This window comes from Parasteatoda tepidariorum, chromosome 2, assembly GCF_982258835.1.
Source record: "Parasteatoda tepidariorum strain Cologne lab strain chromosome 2, Ptep-v5.0, whole genome shotgun sequence".
In the NCBI taxonomy this organism is placed as follows: domain Eukaryota; kingdom Metazoa; phylum Arthropoda; class Arachnida; order Araneae; family Theridiidae; genus Parasteatoda; species Parasteatoda tepidariorum.
In genome coordinates this window covers 30221445-30242143 of record NC_141756.1, presented here as the reverse complement: position 1 = coordinate 30242143, position 20699 = coordinate 30221445, and the positions used below count along the sequence as shown (strand labels likewise).

Below are 20699 nucleotides of genomic sequence, written 5' to 3'. Positions count from 1 at the left end.
CTTAAAGTAATTAATAATACTAATAATTTGCAACATTTTAAATTAAGCAATTAATAGCTTCTTAAGAAATGGCATAAATCAAAAAGAAAATAGCATCTTAAATATAGTTCTAATGAAGAAAATAATAGTTTTTTAAGTGACAGCTCGAATTAAGCAATCCTTAACTTCTCATTTAATAGTTCTAATTTAGAAATGAGTCATTTTTAAGTGTGTGATGCTTCAATTCAGGCAACAAATAATCTATTCATTTATAGTTTATACTATGCAATCAAAATAGCTTTGTAACTAATCGTTCAACCTTAGAAGTTTTTATTTTAATTACTATCTTCAATAAAGCAAACAATAGATTTTTATAATGAAAAAGCTTAGTGTATAAAATAATGTTAAGAGGCATTTCAAGAAATTTAAGAAATTGTCTTTTTAATGTTAAAATAATAAAATGAATTTTTAAAAAATTCAAGATTTTTTCCTTTCTTATTTTTTTTTAAAAGGAAAAAAAGAAGTTTGACCTAAAAGAGAAAGCGTGGGAGGGATTACTTTCGAAAGGGATGGAGGGGAGGTAGTTTTCGATCACGCTAGAAGTTAATAAGTTGGAAGTTTTCGCTTGAGGTCAGACAAAATATAATTATTTTCACCGTTTTTTATTCTAAAAAAAACACTTAGTTTCAATCTTCAAATTTATTTAATAATTTTACTCTTGTTAATGTTGTGTCTGTCAGTTAATTTTTTTTAACTCCGTAGCTTAGTGATTTTGAACCCAATCCAGAAGACAAGGGATTTTTGATTTTGTGGAGGAGTTTTTAGTGGAACTAACTGGCATTTGCGTTACATGGAAAAGAAATCCACGAAAACCTCCCATGGTTAGTCTGACGGCAAGGGGACTCTAACCCATGTTCCGTCAACAAATGTGGATATTTAACGTTAGCACTGTGGTAGGTGCAAGCCGGATGCGGAATTGGTATCGACCAGCCATCGCTGGGATTCGAACCCGGCTCACCTCATTGGAAGGCGAACCATCATAGCTCATCATCGAACCATCAAAACGTCAAATACATGGCGAACCATCAAATGCCCTGAGCCATCATGGCTCAAAACTACCAGTATTGCCGTTACAGGTGCTGTGGTAATGTGAACATATTATACCAACATAGATGCCTAATATAAGTGCTGTGGTAACAGGCTTTTAATGAATACCTTAGTATCTCCTTACTACACATATATACAGAACCAGTATTTTTTTTGTACATTCTGCAACGGTTTTATACTTTTAGATTTTACCATAATATTTATTAGAAATTCCACTCACTAAAAGAAAGATTAACTTTACATACAGTATTATTTGACCTATGATATTTAGAATTTAGCACAATTTTCCCATGGTTTATTAGATAACTTCAGTTTTATTTCATTACTTCTTGTTGAGTTTCCATTAAGTTTAAAGAAACACGTTCGGATCATCAGGTAGTCCGTTTTTTCTGGGTGAATTCTTAATTTTTAGGGGAAATTAAGGTGTTTTGAACACTTTAGCATATTTATAAATATTTGATAATTTTCACGAATGTTTTGAATAAAATATCACTTTCAAGAAAAGCATGAAAGAAAGAATTCGTAAAAAAATGCCTTTTAGAATAATAAATTTTTTTTTAATTTTTTGTGCTTAAATTAGGCAATTTCTTCATTCAAAACAAATAATGTAGAAATTTTTACATCAATCTTAATTTATTTTTTAAATTCTTAACAAAAATTGAAGTTAAAAAAAAGTAGTTCATTAGTGAGAAAAAAAAACTTCTAAAAGTAGTTATTTAGAGTGACTATATTTTGAAATCAATTTGTAATCCATAATACGTCAATTCGTTATGATTTTTAAAGTATAAAATAGCTGTGGTTAACTACATTTGTAATAAAATAGTTGTAGTTCACTACGAAAAAAAACATTTTTCCGGTCACTATTCGTAGGTAGACGATGTAAAATTTCTTTTTAATCTTACAGGGATATAAAATTAAAAATTAAATAAATAAATAAAAATATCTACCAGTGATGGAAATGCCCAGAGGGCATTGCTCATCTTTAAGGAGTTCCACTTCGGATGTATATCTCCGGACAACTGAAACAATTTTTAATTTGAATATGAAAAAAGAGAAATAATTTGATAGAAAAATAAAAATTTCAAAAATTATGTCATTAAGTTGACGAAATAATTTTTTGTCAGATTGAAAATGTGAGATGCATCAATTTCATAAACCGTTGATGGGAAGATTTTTTGGTGAAGATACTAACCACTAACCAACCCCATGTCAGTCGAATTTTATTTTTGATCTCATGAAAGTCTTCTTAGTCCACTTTAAAAATGTAGTCTTAAAACATTGAAAATATAGACTTTAAAAAATTTTTGCATGATTTTATTATCTTTTTTATTTTAGCTGTATGCCTGTTGGTTTTTAAAATTTCGAAAAGTGGTAAAATGGCAAAATATTTGGTACTTTTCTATCAGCCAGACGCACGTAAGTTCAACTATTTTCTTAAATTATTTATTTATTTATAACGAAGGACATTTTTTAAAAAAAATAAAGAATTTAAAAAAAATGTTGAATTTGCTTGCACCCATCTAACCGAAAAGTACCAAAGCTTGCAGCACCAGTTCAACATGCAACATTTAGAAAACAATTGAATTTAAGCCTAAATTGTGACTTGTATCGTCTACTAGATATAGAGCTCCAGTATAAATTTGAGTCATCTAGCTCATTGTTTCTCATTCTCCGCATTTTTTTATTGTTTCAAAACTGTACGCGAACAGGATAATTATATTTGTATTAGAATTAATGTAACTTATATTTATATTAAAAGAGCATTAGGCTCAAAATATTTTTTTATTTCAGAGAGTGTGTGAATGTTCATAAACAAACTGGTCAACAAATGTGCCACAAAAGTTACATCAATAATTCTAATTACTAACCTTAGTGGTCCTCCATAAAACCCTAAAATATTTTGCAAGTCCTTCGATCAAATCGGGTTGAGAAACACTGATCTAAGCTTGTCCGAAAATGGACGAAATTTTGATGGACAATAGATTTTATTTGATGATCACATTCAAACATAAAGCCACAAAACTTTCGAATAAATTCCATTTTATCTAATCGATAGTTGGTCGAGATTTCTATCGACGGTATTTCTTATTTGGTAATAAGACAATAAATTCCGCTTACAGTGATCAAGAAACGATTCAAATTTGCTTTCTATGCTTTCTTTTAAATAGAATAAGCTTCTCATGGTTACGCAATTTCCCCATTCCCTACACTTTTACCCTCCGTTGGCATGACTTTAGTAAATCTTGCTCTTTCCTACCACCAGTACATTTCAAAAGCTTTGTTAAAATGTATTGGAGTAGTGAAAAAGCAGAATTTGTCGTCACCATAGTAACGTTTAAGGGAGAAGTGTAAAGAGTGGGGAAATTTCGTAACCTTGAGACACCTATTTTCAAAGAGTATAATTAAACTCAGAGGTTTAGTTAGAATTTGAGTGCTCTTGCTAGTCTTATAGTGGTCCGAGTTTTGATTAACAATAAATTTTTGATTGGGCAATGTAAGTCAAAAAACGAATGAAATTTGCATTACCATCAATAAGCAGCTAAAATCTGAGCATTCTAGCTAGTCTGAAAGTGGTTAAAATGTTGATTGTAAGATTCCATCGGTAGTAAAACGAAAGTAAATTAATAAAAACGTAGTTCTGATAAAAATTACAAGAAATAATTTCTTAAAGTAGTCTATGTCTTTATAGCAATGAATCTAATGCGTAAAAATAAATAATTTCCCCTTTGTCTGTACAAATAAAAATATATTTATTGAATACTCATCTATGTAGTTTGTATAGAATAATTTGTATTATTATTTACATACACTTTTTTCATTCGCAGCCTTGTTATTAATATGTACCAACTTAGAATTTGTTTTGAAATTAATTTCAAACAATCTTAAAAATAAATCTTGAATAAAATGAACTAATAAAACTAAAGTTGCAAAAAAACTTAAAAATGAACATGTATCAAATACATTAACAAAGTACAAATTATCAATGACATATTGAGCTACATTATATGAAATTTGTGAGTGAAAATTCTCTTTTATCAGATTATTATATATTTAAGAATAATGATGTCTTGGTAAGCAGCGAGATTCTATATTAATATTCTTAAAATTGACACCTTTAAAAATGTATTAACGTCATAATAAGATTTAAAAAAAATTAATTTTACAATTATATGCTGTTATACAGTGCTTTCTGATTTTTCAGCACCACCATTTTTACTTTTTTAAGAAAAAATAGATAAAATTGAGGTTCTGTAATTTATTACTAACGAATAAAAAATTTAAAATTAGAGTAGAAACCTTTAAAATCAATCTAAACATTGGTATAATTACAGCGAAAAACATTGAAAGTTGAACAAAATAAAAACTTTTTGCTATAAAATTAAAAAAAAAATGCTCTAGTTTCTGTTAATTACTTGTTTTCTAAGATTAATGAACTTTTTCAATAAAAACTACTGTTTATAATAAAATGTTTCTGAACTGTAACATTCTTTGAAAACGCCGCTCAGAATAATTTGAAAACGTTTCTTATCATTATAAAGTCCTGAGCTCTTCAAGTGTAAACACTTTTTTTTGTTCGATGTACATGTACACACATAAACTGTTTATTTTTAAATGCCAGGATGCATGTTAGCCATTATTGTCTTTAATACTATGTTTTTTCATTTTATAAATTGATTTGAAAATAAACAAATGACGTATACTTAAAAGAGAGAATCAAAAGCAATCAACGTTGCATTCATTTTGTGATTTGGCGTTAAATGCAATCAAAATAGTTTAATTTTACTTACTGTACTGAAGTTTCATCGTCTAAAATCAAAGTGGGCTAGTCGTCTTTACAATTAGCACATAAAATTCGAACAGTAAATTCAAAAACTAAAACGAAAAAGTTTTTATTTTCCTTTCAAATTAACTCCAAATTAGTTCAATTACTAATAAAAGCTTCCGGTTGACTATTTCTGCCAAATTTAAGATGGTAAAAGGTAATTGTTATAAATTATTGGTTCAACTAGTAAACTAAGACTCCTGATTAAGACAGACAAGGTTGCTGGCTCGTGCCCCGAAATTAAAACTGTTTAAGCTGACAGGCGAATAGCATACAAGAGCTTGATTTAAGTAAGACCCATTTGATTATCTAACTGTTCCCCAGTGGACTGAAAGTAAGACACGGTTCCCAATAGATCACCGAAATATAACATCCCTGGCTTCTGTCGGTGAGCCGGTGGGTGACTACTTTGATCAGCTTGCGAACGAACAAAGGGTGCGTTCTATTGGTCCTCGTTAAACTGTTGTACCGTCAAGGACTCGATTTCGCGCGTATGTCGTCGGGCTACGAAAGGGGGTGTCATTTCCTCTGCAGAGGATTAAAATTGTGTTGACATGTCTTTGGATCATCTTCAGGAATGTTTCCCCAGTCCGTTGCCAATAGCCCATTGTCAAGCTGTATTCGAATTCTGCCGTAACCCTGGATGTATCTGAGTGATGTCCTTCTCTAATTTGTGACATATTGTCTTGACATCTTCATCTTGACAAGGACTTATAAATCGTTCCTTGTATCGAGCACACAAGCCTGTATGAGTATGTGTAACAATAAATAGATAAATATAAGTATTTTTTTTCCTTCCGTGGTAATTAAAATAGATCATTCCTAGAATCTGAAGAGTACTAGATTCTTAATGTCTGGATTACTATAGAGTTCACCAGTTCGAACCCAGATTTAACAATAGAGTGTCAGCGCAGGTGAGCACGAGACCACTGTGTATTGTTCTTTTCGTATTCCTCTGAAGCGCTTAATTAGGCCAGTTAGAATTTCCCCAATAGCTGATTTATCTTCTATATTTTTCTTTGTAATATCTCTTCATAATTTGTTCTATCTGTCATTCAATTTCACATTAGTATAATGTATATATAATTGCCGTTGAACTGCCAAACCAAATTTGAGTTTAGAGCTATCAATGTTCAACTCCGTAGCCTTGTAATTTTGAACCCCATCCAGAAGACAAGGGAACTCCATGATCAAATATTAGGAGAAATTTTGCCTTTGTGGAGGATTTTTTGATGGAACTAACTCGCATCTGCGTAACGTGGCGAGGAAAACCACGGAAACCGCCCATGGTTAGCCTGACGTCACGGGGACTTTAATCCATGATCCGTTTACCACTGAAGATATTTCGTATCGACCAGTCACAGCTGGGATTCGAACCCGGTTCACCTCATTGGAAGCAGATGGACGCTTATATCACTTTGGCATATGGAAAAAATTCCTACTCTGCAAAGTACATGAACTACAGATTGCGACAGATACTTGCCGCATCAAAAGCGACAATTTCGTATATAAATCATCTTATATATAAGTCATTTATAAATAAATCATCCTATTTACACCAGCATTAAAAATAGGCACCTGAAAGCACCAAGTAAGTCTAGGGTGACGTGAACAAGCAAACCAAAATGTTCATTATGAAATTAATATATTTCTATTTTTATCAATATTGAACTTATCATAATTTCGACCTGAACCAGAGAACGATTAATCTCCAATTCATCATCTCCGAATTAATTTGTTATGGGAACACGCAGGACTTTGTGACCTCCGACAGATATAACGTGCACCAGTCACCATTTGCTACACCAGGATTCTCCGGCCAGCGGGGATTGAACTCACGACCACTTGGACATGGACCCAATGACCTCTTATGAAAACGCTCGTATTCGCCCGGGACGCGATTTTCAATCCAGCAACCTTCAACTTTCCGCTCTTCGGTTTAGCATTTTCCTAAATAAAAAGACATTGATTTTTGTCTTTTGTTTTAGTTCAGGTAAAAAATTATAGAAGAAATAAAAGAGCTTGCATTATAATTGGGACCAACTACAATTGATAGAAAAATCTCCAAGAGAGACAGAGAGAGAGTCGTTAAAAGTCGCTGGATTATAAATTTGTCCTAGGGGGTCGTTATTTCCAGTGCTGAACTTGCTAGTTTTCAAAGAATTAAACACTGTTCTATGTAGTAATAAGTTTATTACAATCACAATTTTACAGAAGAAACAGTACAAAGGAACTTAGCTTGAGAAAACTCAAAATAGAATCAGAATAAATAAAATAATTAAAAGAACAAATGCACTTACTTGCTACATTTTATACACAAAAAGTAATAATCGGACTAATAAAGCATAAAAGCAATGAAATTTCGAACGAGTATGGCAAATGTTCTTAAAATAGCTTGGTTGGTCCAAGACTTTCATTGTAACTGAATATAATATTTTAAATCCCCGTTGTAATGAACCTGGCTATAACGAATATTTGAAAACTGATGCCATTTGAATGAACAAGTCATAGTTAAATACTTTAAACTTATTCTTTCAATATTTAATTTTCTTGTCCTATTATTTTTTGAAATGTGACTCTTCATTGAACTTTACCGTAAATTGATCTTTTCTTCTTTAAAATAATGCGTCAGAAATATTTTAAGAAATTCGAACTTTAGAATGAGAAAACAGAACACACGAATCTTTAATCACTGTTTTTTAAATTTTTTTTTCTGTGTCATTGTTATTTTAAATCTAGTTCCATTGATACAGTGTTGATAGTTTAACCTGATTTTCATTTTGAATTTGTAATATTATATTCCATTGAATTCTGGGTAATGGAATGGAATAGTTTTATGTATACACAAAAACCTTTCACAAGAATTAAGTCAAAAAGTTTTTAGTTCTGGGATGCAAATTAATGTTGTTTCAAAAAAAAAATTTCAAAAATTTGACTTATCCTTATTTGAAGGATTAAAAACATTAAAAAAGAGTTTGGTTGTCCGAAGAAACTATAGCATTTAGAATATTAACCTTTTCACCACCACTTACAAGGGAGACTAGGGAAGTGTGACTCTCCAATTTTGAAATAAAGTAGTGAGATGTATGCCTTATGAGGAATAATTTTAGGGGGCAACATTCGTTTCGGCCCATAGAAGGTCCTATGAGAGATAAAAAATAATTCAATATATAGAAAAATCGGTATTTTATTACTTCAATGCAGACTATTAATTATTGTAATTATCTCATACTCCAATTAATTTGCAATTAATTGGTTAATTAATTAATTTGCAATCACATACTCCAATTAGTTTGGAAAAATTTTTTTAAAAAAAATTTACAAAAATTTGATTCCAATTTTTTTTTTAAAAATTAACCTAACAGGTTTTTCTGAAAAAATACAGATATCTAAAATTTTCGAAATCAATTTTGACAATAAATATGCATTATATAGTACGTGAAAGTACCACAAAATTAATAGGAGTATGAGATAATTACAATAACTAATAGTCTGCTTTGAAGTAATAAAATACCGATTTTTCTATATATTGAATTATTTTTTATCTCTCGCAGGACCTTCTATGGGCCGAAACGAATGTTGTCCCCTAAAATTATTCCTCATAAGGCATACATCTCACTACTTTATTTCAAAATTGGCGAGTCACACTTCCCTAGTCTCCCCTGTTAGCTTTGTCGGGCAATCAAACAGAGCATGTTGCTTTTAATCTCACCTTCCTCGATTATGATTTGCCAGCTTACGAATAAAGTTTTTATTTTGTTCACGCTTAAAAACGCATTTTCGACTTCTATTGCTTTTTTTTACTTCTTTTTTGAGAAGGATTATAGAAACGTATATGAAAGGTGAAGATTGCTGGGCACTCTGTATATCTTCATTTTAAAAATTTATGCCAGTTTCAAAAGTTAATTATTTCTTTTATTTTAGAAAAATGAATTTGTGAAGTTTTCAAGACGTTCAAGTACAGAAATGTTAGAGAATTTAATTTTCTCACACAATACGTTTGCGATATTGAATTTGAATTACATGTTGATAAGATAAAATAGATTTTTTGTTTAAAAAAAAAAGTTTTAATCTAGAAGGCAATTATAAATTCATATTCCCTACGCATTATACAATTCACCATTAAAACGTTGCAACTCTTAAAAAACAACCGAATTTTGGAAAATCAATTTGGCTCTTTTTCTATATTTTTGAAAGTTTATATTGTATTGTATTGTATATATATATATATATATATATATATATATATATATATATATATATATATATATATATATATATATATATATATATATATATATATATATATATATATATATATATATATATATATATATATATATATATATATATATATATATATATATATATATATATATATATATATATATATATATATATATATATATATATATATATATATATATATATATATATATATATGTATATATATATATATATATATATATATATATATATATATATATATATATATTGTATATGTTTATATTGTGTTAAATACTTAAATAACGTAAACTTCTAAAAATGTTGAAAAAGAGTCAAGTTTTAGAATTTGTTAATATTTTTAGTAAATTCAGTTGCATTTTACTATTTCGAATACTGGGCATTCAAGATATTCGTTAAAGCAGAAGTTCATTGTACGAACCCATTAATGCCTGGATTTACTGTGATGAGAAAATAAGTACTATCGAAAAGATAGTAACGGATTTTCGTTTATATTATAAAAAAAAACTTCATATTGCTACTACTTAACTTTAAAAAACAAACAAAGGAAGGTATTGGATTGATTTTATACTTAAGTAAAAAGAAAGAAGAAAAATTTGCACTATAAGGTGTCCAGTGGAAGACTGATTAATCTGAAAAAATAAAAATTCTCGGGAAAAAATGGTATAGAGGAATAAAACAAACGACATATTTATTCTAAATGCTGTAAAGTTTTCATGATGAAATTTCGAAATTTGGTTACGAAAGTTGCCAATAGATGGAACTGTATACTGTACAGATTTCTTGAAAAGAATAAAAATGCCGCAAAACTATAATCTAAGTTGAGATATTTTAGCACCACGATGTTCAATAGAATACATAGTTTAAACTTCCTAATCAGGTACAACAACCTTCTTTTAGCTTTTAACGCTAAAACTTGTGGCTCTGGTTATTTATGGCTCGCAGCGCCATCCATCGGCAACCTTTGTAATTAAATTCCAAAATTTCAGTATAAAATTCTTGTAGCTTTCACAATAAACATAATATTTGATTAATTCCTCTATCGTCTTTTGTTCCCGATATTTTTAATATTGAAATTGGTTAGTTTTCCGCTGGACAAACTGTAAGTATCTTGCACTATATCACATAAAAAAAGAGATACGAGAAATAAATCTTAGGCACTAATGGGTTAACATCAAGGTTTGTAATCATTAATCATTTGTTTATCAATTTCTAGGCCTAGTGTACCATACATCAACAGCCTGATTCTTCGTTTGAGCTGAAGGCCCAGAAGACAAAAGGACAACTGGGCTAAAAGGTGGTGATGTTTGCTGCTGATGGTGATCCAAAGCCGATCCAGTTCTTGGAATATCTTGAGGATTATGGAAATGCAAAACGTGTGTTCCATGCGGAATTTGCTGGTGTGGATTTTGAGGATAAGTGTTTGATCTAACTCCTTGTTGTGTTAGAAGAAGCTGCTGTTGCTGTGCCCTCTGAGCAGGTGTGAGCCGGGTCGGCTGATTCGCGTCTCTGTTCAGTTTATAAATACGCTGAAGATCGGCAAATGCTGATTGAGTGTTTCCATTCGTGTTTATGTTCTGTTCTTGAGAATATGGTTGATTTTCTGGTGCGTCACTGTGACGAGTTAGTTCGTCGATAAGATCACCAACTGTTGGTAATGAATCGCCTTGAGCGTGAGGATACACATTATGATGAGTGTTGATAAGCTTGTTAGCATTTTGAGCTCCTTGCAAGTACACTGTTCTTGGGTCTGTAAACCGATGAGAAGTTTGCCTGACTATTGGTAAATGCGAACTCACAGTGAGGGGTTTGTTCACAGTCGGATCCGGACTTTGCAATTTCGCTGTGGTTCTATCGTTTTCTGGAAGATATCGAGGATCCTTAGGTAAACTGGACTGTGCCTCTCCTGTTTGCGAGTAGGTGTACACCAACGGATTGCTTTCTTTATTCCCATCTTGGGTCGCAGATGGGTTAGAGTAGGCATTTTCTTTTCCATACCTCGGAGGAGATTCTGGGTATACCTTTTCTTTTCCATATCTTGGAGGAGATTCTGTGTAAGCCTTTTCCTTTGCGTATCTTGGAGGCGAATCTGTGTACACTCTGTCATATTTTAATGGAGTATCTGTGTAGGCTTTTTCATTTTCATACTTAGGGTTAAAATCCGAATATGCATCTTCTTTTTTGGGAAACACAACTTCTTGGCTGCCCTCTTCTTTCACGTTGTCTTTATAATTGGATTGGTCATTATTCTTATCTGGGAATCGAACAGAGTTTTCTTCGCTCGAGGTTTTCTCAGTTTTGGAATAACTTGGTGGCTCTGCGTGAACATTGTTTCTTATGTTTTCTTTGATTGCTGCCACTAGAGGGCTGGGCTGTCTCCTCTTGTAAGAAGCGTGTCCAACATAACCAGCATTCTGTCGCTCGTCATCAAAACCACCAAGGGGTGGTTGAGGTTTATGTGGGGTCTTGAAATTATCCTTCTCTTTACCTGTTTGGCTATCATAGTAGGACTGAGGCCTTGTGTGAGAAGCTTGTTGTTTGTTCTTCCGTTTCAGATCTTCAGGCGGATAAGCTAGGACAGGCTGAGCACCATCGTTTGATGGTGCATAAGCAATGGGAGGTAAAGGATATGGTTGTACATGGTGTGGGTATTCTTCTACGTAGTTTACTAGAGGTGGAGCCTGTGAAAAAGATGAAATATTAAGTAATAATAATAATAAAATTCAGTTAGTTTGATTTATAAATTTACATGACAAAATTTTAATTTCTCAGTTTATAAAACTTTATTAATTTATATGCTTTGCTTAAAATGATTTCACCTACCTTTAATACCTTTTCAAAGAAAACAATTTCTAAAAAAATATTAAATGTTGTAAGAATGACTAATAATTTTGATAATCAGAATTGAGATTCTTATTGTCACTATCTTTATAGAACTGCTTTTTCTAATGCTAAATTTGAAATTAACAAAACGTATTCTGATTTCAAAGTTTAAGCTTTAAGACCGTTTGCAAGTATTTCTTGTATGAGTCAGCAAGCATTAAAAGGTGAAAATTGAATTTCGAAAAAAATATGTAAGCATTTTAGCAATTTGTTTAGTAATATCTTTACAAAAATTTATGTAAGCTTTTCATAGTTTTTAGCTTGTTTCCATATTCAGTGCACTTTTGTGTGTGTCAAGTGAATTGGTTTTATAAATAAAAGCCATGCAGATAAATTTCAATTGATTTATTTCTAAAAACATCTAAAAATCTCCTTTTCTATATTACATTAACACAAACTTTATTGAATAAATTAGTTTCATCAATAAAACATATATTTTACACAAAGAAAATTCTTAAGCACTAAATCTTCAGCAATTACTAAGAACAAATTTAAAACAGAAAGCAGTTATTGCTTAGCTTTTCATGAATTGCTTAGCTTTTCATGATTGGAATAAAACAAATAAAAGAGGTTGTGATGAAAAATACAGTTGATAACGATTTCAACTTCAACAAGTTCTGACAAAAATAAAAGAAGTGGATAGTAATCAAAGAATTCATCATTAAAGTATAAAAGAAAAAATTGGATTCCTGGCTACTTTAGTTTTAAGTTATTAATGACAAAAAATATATAACTTAAGTGCAAGATTTCTGGTCATTCTTATTTCTAAACATTAAAGACTTAAGTAGAAAAACTCTAAGAAACTATAAATGAATTAGATTAAGTATTTAAGAGCAGGATTTTTTTAACTCCTTTCGTCTTAAATCATTAAAAAAGTTAATCATATTAACTAAGTGGATTGAAAATATTAAAGAAATAAACTAAAAACTTCAGAACACACAAATTATGAATATAAAATAATGATTTAAAGCTACTTTAGTTCATTAAGAATTTCAGCACAAGATTTCGAGGATATTCTCGTTCCAAAACATTGAAGACTCAAAATAATTTTTAAAAAGAGGTTAAGTATTTAAATACAAGAAAATTCAGCAATCCCTAGCTCATTATTTTTAAGAAAATGTCGTTCTTCAACATTTTTATTTTTAATTTTGACCAAAACTATAGCCTGTACACGCCTGCAAATATTCGACAGGTTGTATTGGTTTACTTTGAGAATGCTTCCTTGCATCTTACTCAATACCTATGAGCTGAAAGCTAATCATTCAAGATACGATAAAGTGATGGAAATAGTTTCCTCCCCAACGATCGCAATCTTTCTCTTCTACGTGAAGACCTGATATCAACTAAACCGACCGTCTAAACCGACGAGAGGAATAAACGGTAAAGATTCATCTGGTACCATGCTTACCAGAGGGATAACTTCCTCTTTTTCTTTCTTCTCCCCAGAAGACGAAGATGCTGATTTCTCAGCAGAGAAACCATCTTTGTTCGCTTCACCATCGTAGTATCTCTTGTCTTTGTGGTCGTAAGCTGCATCATGAGCCTCCTCTTGTTTTTCCTCCTTGATGAAGCCTCTGTCCCTTTCCCCCTCTTTGTGGCCGTGGGCTGCACCTTCTTCATCTTTCAACTTATGCCCACTCGTGTGGGTGGATTGTCCCTTGTCGTGATGAGCGTCTAAAAAAATAGTTTTTAAAACAAAGATTGGTTATAGGGTGTTCAATATTGACTGCTCTTAATATATGACAGAAAAATAAAACAAAGTTTTCAAAACAAATATTGGATATACGATGTTCAGTAATGACTGATATTAATTATCCAGTTTGACACTAAAATGAGAGTTGACACTAGAATAATTTTTTAAAATGAGAGAGGTATATAGCATTCATCACTCTGCTCATCAAGAATTGATAGTGGGTGTAAATATAAGGGTTTGGTGCTTATTTTCAACATTACCTATATCTGCCTCCTCCACGCTGAGTAGGTGGTTCTTTTCTTACTTACCATTGTCATAAAATTGGTGATATTCCACCAAAGGTAATTCCTATTGTTTAGTGACTTGATTTACTTTTGCTATCAATTCTCACAGTAGAGAATATAGAAAAAAAGTATTTGCCATATAGCATAAGTTTACATTCCAAATCGAGATGTAAATCGTTGATAACCTGTGGCCACAAGTCATTGGGTTTATTTTTGAAGGGAGATTTTAAATCCTTAGTTTGCGATACGCCTGTGGACTCGGGTGAAGTTCTCGTTGGAAGAATCGTTGTTGTTTTAGATAAAATTAACTCAACACCAGAAATCTTCAACGAGGAGAATCTTTTATAACCGTCGTTGAGCAGCCAGCCCAATTTTGTTTTAGGTTTATGACTACTAATGTTCAACTCTATAGTCTGGTAATTTTGAACACAATCCAGAAGAAAAGGGAACTCCTGGATCAAGTATTGGGAGAAATTTGCCTTCGTGGAGAACTTTATGATGGGACTAATCCACATTTGCGCTACATGGAGAGGAAAACCTCGAGAACCTCCCACTATTAGCCTGACGGCAAGAGGACTTTAACCCATGATCCGTCTGCCACTGAGGATATTTTACGTTAGCAGTGCGATCGGTGCAAGCCCGATGCGAAATTCGCATCAAATAGTCATCTCTCGGATTCGAACCCGGTTCACCTTATTGGAAGGCGAACGCTCTATCCCCTGAGCCATCACGGCTCAGAGAGGGAGATAGATCTGTCATTTCTCCAACGGGGCGAACTGTGAAAGCACAATTCTGCAGTTTTGCGTTTTACAAAGGGCGTGCCGTTTACAAGCGCCACTTTTGGAATCTTAAAAATGGGAGCCTATTTTTAAGGAGCTTGAAGCATGTTATTTCCTATTTATCAATTTTTGAAGCGAATAAAGTTTTTAATCTGGTAATACAATAAATGAAGTTAAAAATAATCACCATTCAGGAAATATTCCCTTTCTGCAGTGATCTTGTATCCTCTCTCTCTATAACCCTCTTTCCTTCGTCCCTTGTCCTTGTCCAGGTAACCACTGTCCTTTTGTTCGGACTGGTGATCCCTCTCACTGTTGTGTTCTCTGTGACCTTTCGATTCCTCACTGTGGTGCAATTTGGAAGATTCACTGTCTTCTTTAAGTGCGCGAGAGTCTTCATTCAGGTGATGGAGAGCCTTGTTATTGTGCAGAACCTGATGATGACCGTCAGGATAGTGGACGTCTATAGGAGGTCTATAATGAGGATGAGCCTCTGTAAAAAAGAACGATTTTATAATTAAATCAAATCATAGAGTACTCAACCCTGTTTATACAAGCAATTTCTACTCAGACACGATCGTTGCTTAGCAACCGGAGAAGATAGTAAGTGCTGAAATTAAATTATAATTGTAAATAAACAGATCATTTTGAGAAAAGGATATATTTTAATAAAGATTATAACATAAGACAAACTTCGACGAAAAAAGAAAAGGACACTTCTATTGATGTTTTCAAAATTACGAAGACAACTGTTGCCAAAAGAAGATGAGCAAAAAAGGCAATACATCATTTAGATTGCTTGCAGTAACCTTGATTGGTTGATTCTATTAATATTTGACTACAAATATGCCTTATTCCCTGTTCTGGTATTTTATATTACTTTCAGTAAGGACATCCACAGAAATTTTCTTTGTGGGAATACAGCAAAAGAAAATATTCCTTCAAAAATATCTAATATATTACGTAATTTTTTTCTTAAATTTTTTTTTTACTATTTACAAGTTACATCAGAAATTTTCATTCACAATTACATTAATTTAATTAAGATCTACTAAATCATAAAATTTTGACTAAAATTTTATTTTTTTAAAAAACATTTAAATTTGATAACAAGAAAAATCATTCTCTATTTAAGTATGTTATTGTTTTAATTAAATATGTTTAGAGCACAAAAGAAGAAATATTAACCATAAATATTTTATAATTTTTAGTTGATAAGCAAAGCATGTTTTTGTTGTATCTAATTAACAAAAATATTTTTTAATTATAGTATTAAATTGTAAAATGAAACTTTTAAGCCCATTTTATAAATCGGAGTAGATTCAATATGGATCGTAACAAGTATATTTGTAATTAATTAAAATTTAATAGAGAATGAATTACAGTTACTGAGTTTATTTTTATAACCTGATTAAAAGAACTTTCAACAGAAGAAGAAAGAAGAAAATCGGATGAACTTAAGCTCTTTCCTGTTATATTGCAAAAACGGAAAATGTGCTACAATTTTTTTTTTTTTCAATATTGGATTATTTGATAAAATCTACACTGAACATTATTGAGGATATATGCATATTTATACATGCATATTTATAATGAGGCAGAATTTTACTGAAAACAAAATGTGAAACTTAATAATTTCATGTATTACTTTCATTGGTAGACGCAATTTTCTTTCACGACTGTTACTCTATTAATGTTTCTTTTCATGTCGTAAAATTCAAATAAATGTGCAGCAAAATCCATCAAACAAAGTAACCTTTTCTGATAAATACATTAAAAACAAGTTCGTAATCAAACCACAAAGAAATCTGTGCACATAAATATATTTTCAAAATAATGACCGTTCCTTGAGTATTGGTTGGAAAGATAAATCACATGGTATGATCCTGTTTTTTTTAATGAATTTCTATATTTCTTAGGTTGTCATCAGCATGAAATTAATAAAAGTTATTAAGGTGTTTTTTACCGGCAAATACCTGTAAATTATTTATCACAGACATAGAGAAATATATATAAAAAAGTAATATAAGGAGGCGACGCGTTTTTTCTTCTTTTTCTTTTTCTTTATCAGCAAAATAATATCACTAAAACCCTGGATACTGCTTCAGCGCCGTGCCACGCCACATCAAATCTTAGCTATTAGTTAGAATGAAGAGTTTATCGTTTTCTTTTATAAATTTTTAAATGAATTTATGAAGTTCTTTGTAATCGTTTGGCTATTTGTTTTATTTTGCTCTATAAAATACTTAGATCTTAATCCTTTAAAAATGTCGTGTGTTAATGAAAGCAAAATACATTTTACAAAAAAAGAAGAAAAAAAGGCTTATTTTAAATATTTTAATTTATCTCCATTTTTCAGGTTCTTTAATTTATTTCGATGTTGGATAAAATACATATTTATATGGATGATTTGCACCAAATCTCCTTTTAAACTAAAGAATAAATTCCAGAAAGCGTTATTAATATATATATATATATATTTCTTTTGTCTCTTAATAGTATAATTAATATATTATAAAATAAATAAACTTAAGAAAATAAGAATATCACATAAATACTTTTTACACATAATGAAATTGAAATCTGAAATAAAAGATTTGGAACTCAATAGAGAAATCTTACGTTTTACTCATGCGCACAGAATTAAAATTATAATCACTAACATAAATCCACGCAATCATTTCTTTACTTAAAATTTTTTTTATTGGAGTGTAGCAAAAAAAAAAAAAAAAAATACAACTTAAAAACTAACCACACTCAGAGAATTATTTTATGCTATAAGCATTATCGTTCATGGTAGAATCGTACAGAAATAAACGAAAGTATGAAAGGGACGATGAATTATGACCGTAGAGCATCAACTATTCAAATCTATTTTATCAACTAACAGTTGCCTTTGAGTTTGGTTAGAGGGGGCAAGGACCCGTGAAACTGGGATAGACTTTTAGAAGATGACGTCAGAGTGGATTGCTCTTAAATATAGTTCACGTTATTTATTCATGTCTTATTTTACGGTAATTTTTTCTGCTCTATCTTGACTATAGAAATATGAAGGAAAAAAAACTAAATGTCTTGAAAGTAAAAGTGTTGTTCACTTATTAGATCAAAAAGTGATGGCGTTATATTTGCGTTATATTAAAATATTTTGTCATGGTTTTGTATTTTTTAAATAGGAAATAGTTTTATTTCCTTTTTAACAAGTTACAATTACTTCCATGTAAATTTCATGAAAACATAATCAATATAATGAATAAAAAATAGTTATTTAAAATTTTAACTCAAAATTAAGAATTAACTTTTCATGATATTGCTATAAATAATTTCACAGACGAAGAACCTTTAACGAGTTTTTATAGAAATTAATAATTAAATAGGAATTTCAAAAAAGCAACTTTGGAAACAAAGTTGATAACATAACCGAAGAAAATAATTATATTTGAGTTCTATTTCAATAGAATAGAAGGAAACTAAACCTGTGGTATCAATTCTATATTAATACAATAAAACATTTGAGGTCATGTAATTGAATAAGTTTTAATTTTGTCGTAAAAACTTTTCAAGGGTTCAGAAATTATTGTGGAGCAATCATTTGAGTCGGTGAGCAAAGTGAGTAGAAGATGGACTCCCCTTGTATTTTAATAAATTTAAAACATTAACTTGATTTGAAAGACGAAGAAGATTGTGATTGCTTTTTTTCCATCTAATAAATAGATCCTTTTAAACATTTCTAAATTACCAAAACTAATGAGACAATATTCAGACTTCCAGTTGATAATTAAAACTGTTTATAGAAAAATATTTAAGAGACCTCTACATCTCCAGAGATGCCAACTGCTCCACCTACGGCAAAAGTTTTAATAAATTGATACAGAATTTATTAGTAAAACTTGTAGAATAGGGATGGTTAAGAGAGTTACTACGGGATAGTTAAAATGTAGTTGCATTTTATATGATACTTTGAATTTTCGTGATAAGTAGTGGGGAAAAAATTACTTAAAAGGAAAAATAGTAAACTAAATCAACTCAAATTTCGTTATCACTAGAAAAATAAATTGTTACAAATTGTCAATTTAACATACCTGCTTCATTAAGATTTAGATTTGAGAATAAAGGTGTTACTTTATTAGAAAAGGAGAAATAACGCTTGATAATTTTTAGAATTTATATGGATATTCCATCTACATATAAAACAATAAAGCTTTACGATTTGTGGTTTTAAGTAAATAGTTTAAATTTAGATCTTTTTTTAATAGTTAAACTTGTATTCTAATTAAACCCGATTTAGAGGATACTAAAATATTCTTTTAACGTTAGTTGCACAAAAATGAAGATATTTATTAAAAAATCTAAAAGTAGACAAGTTTAACTATTTTTCGAAAACAGCTGATTGCGCAACTCTGTTGCTAAAAAAATTGTCCAAAAAAAAAAATTTAAAAGGAATCTAAAAATACCCCAACGTTTTATAGCTTAAATTCTGATTGGGTGACGGCCTTATATTTTACACGCATTGAAAGATTGCCGAAAAGAGTAAATATCCACAGTCAGCTTATTTGCAAAAATTCAATAAAGATCGAGGATTAAAAGCATGCTTAGAATTTTCCTCTTTTGTCTCCACCTTTTCGACAGTTGAGTTCGTAAATAGAAAACAGATAATTTCGTAGTCAACTATATACAACTTTTTATGGGTTTCTATACCTTTTTGCGCATGAGCTTCGATAAAACTTCTAGATTTCTTCAGTTCAGTTTAAATTAAATTTACCACAACAAAAATCAAACTTCAAAGCATAAATTTCTAATCAAATACTGAATCAATATGCCCCACTTGCTTACAAAAATGTAAAGTTAAGGATATACACAACGCATTGATATATATATATATATATATATATATATATATATATATATATATATATATATATATATATATATATATATATATATATATATATATATATATATATATATATATATATATATATATATCAATATATCACCCTTAAGTTTATCTGTGTGTTATAATATTTCTAGAAAAAGTTTAGTTTTAATAGCTTTCGGGCTTTAAAAAGAAATGCTGTCATATTGATCAGCTTTCCAATATATATCTCTGTAAATGTGAATTTGCAAGGATATGTTTTGCTCTGTTCACTATTATTGTTCACGATATTCCAAATCAATATCGCGTTACAAATTATATTATTTTAATTGCAATAGATGGCAGCACCACGGTATTACACAAACCTAAAATGACTCCTTCACTGTCGACAACTTCTTTTCCTATGGATCCTCCTGTATCAGTTTTGTGTTTCCCGCTATTTTCTTCAGCGTGTAATTTTTTGTTTTCATGCGTATCGTGATCGTTGTGACTTTCATGTTCCTTTACACCATTTGTTTTGTCGTGACCCTTCTTTGCTTTGTCATACTCTGTGTCCAAGAAGTGCTCTGGAAAAAAAGGGTTAAGTTAAAAAAATATAAGTCTGACAAGTTTTGTGCATTAATTGAATAAATGTTAATGTTACAGCTTACCAAAGCCGTCGTAAAGGTGGGCAAATGGGGCATTTGCCTACCTTTAGGACTACCTAGCACAAATATTCGAAGGGGCACCATGCAAATTTCATTAAAAAAAAATTTTTTTTTTGTTTTGTTTTATAATTATAAAATTTAAAGAAATTATTAAAATTATTTTTACTATTGAAAATTCAAAAAATAAATTTATTGTTTTTGACGTATATTGAAAATAACTGTAACCTGCGCATGGTTCTTCAATTCAGTGGTCTTTATACAAGAGTCACGTGCAAAAAAACTATTCAGAAAAGGCAAATTCATGGAATTATATTAAACATGTTTAGCAGATGATTTAAGAGGGATCGTTATACTCATAATTTCTCCTTTCTACTTTGTAAATCCCA

The 20699-nt window shown here is 30.5% G+C and overlaps 2 protein-coding genes across 3 annotated transcripts in view; both read right to left on the bottom strand.

The window, feature by feature from the left end:
- Window positions 1–5031, bottom strand: part of LOC107443547 (uncharacterized) — a 30413-nt gene extending 25382 nt beyond the window's left edge. The window contains exons 1-2 of one of the 2 annotated variants that reach the window (XM_087157118.1): window positions 4875–5031; window positions 2034–2105 (exon numbers count right to left, since the gene is read on the bottom strand). In XM_087157118.1, coding sequence (XP_087013244.1) covers window positions 2034–2105; window positions 4875–4890 — 88 coding nt within the window. In that variant the 5' untranslated portion in view covers window positions 4891–5031. The remainder of the gene's footprint in view (window positions 1–2033; window positions 2106–4874) is intronic. The other variant, XM_087157119.1, reaches the window with a different exon arrangement.
- Window positions 5032–10233: 5202 nt separating this feature from the next.
- LOC107443548 (uncharacterized) overlaps window positions 10234–20699 on the bottom strand; it is a 59389-nt gene continuing 48923 nt past the window's right edge. Inside the window, exons 5-8 of the mRNA XM_043045635.3 lie at window positions 20032–20232; window positions 14981–15286; window positions 13446–13711; window positions 10234–11835 (exon numbers count right to left, since the gene is read on the bottom strand). Coding sequence (XP_042901569.2) covers window positions 10360–11835; window positions 13446–13711; window positions 14981–15286; window positions 20032–20232 — 2249 coding nt within the window. The 3' untranslated portion in view covers window positions 10234–10359. The remainder of the gene's footprint in view (window positions 11836–13445; window positions 13712–14980; window positions 15287–20031; window positions 20233–20699) is intronic.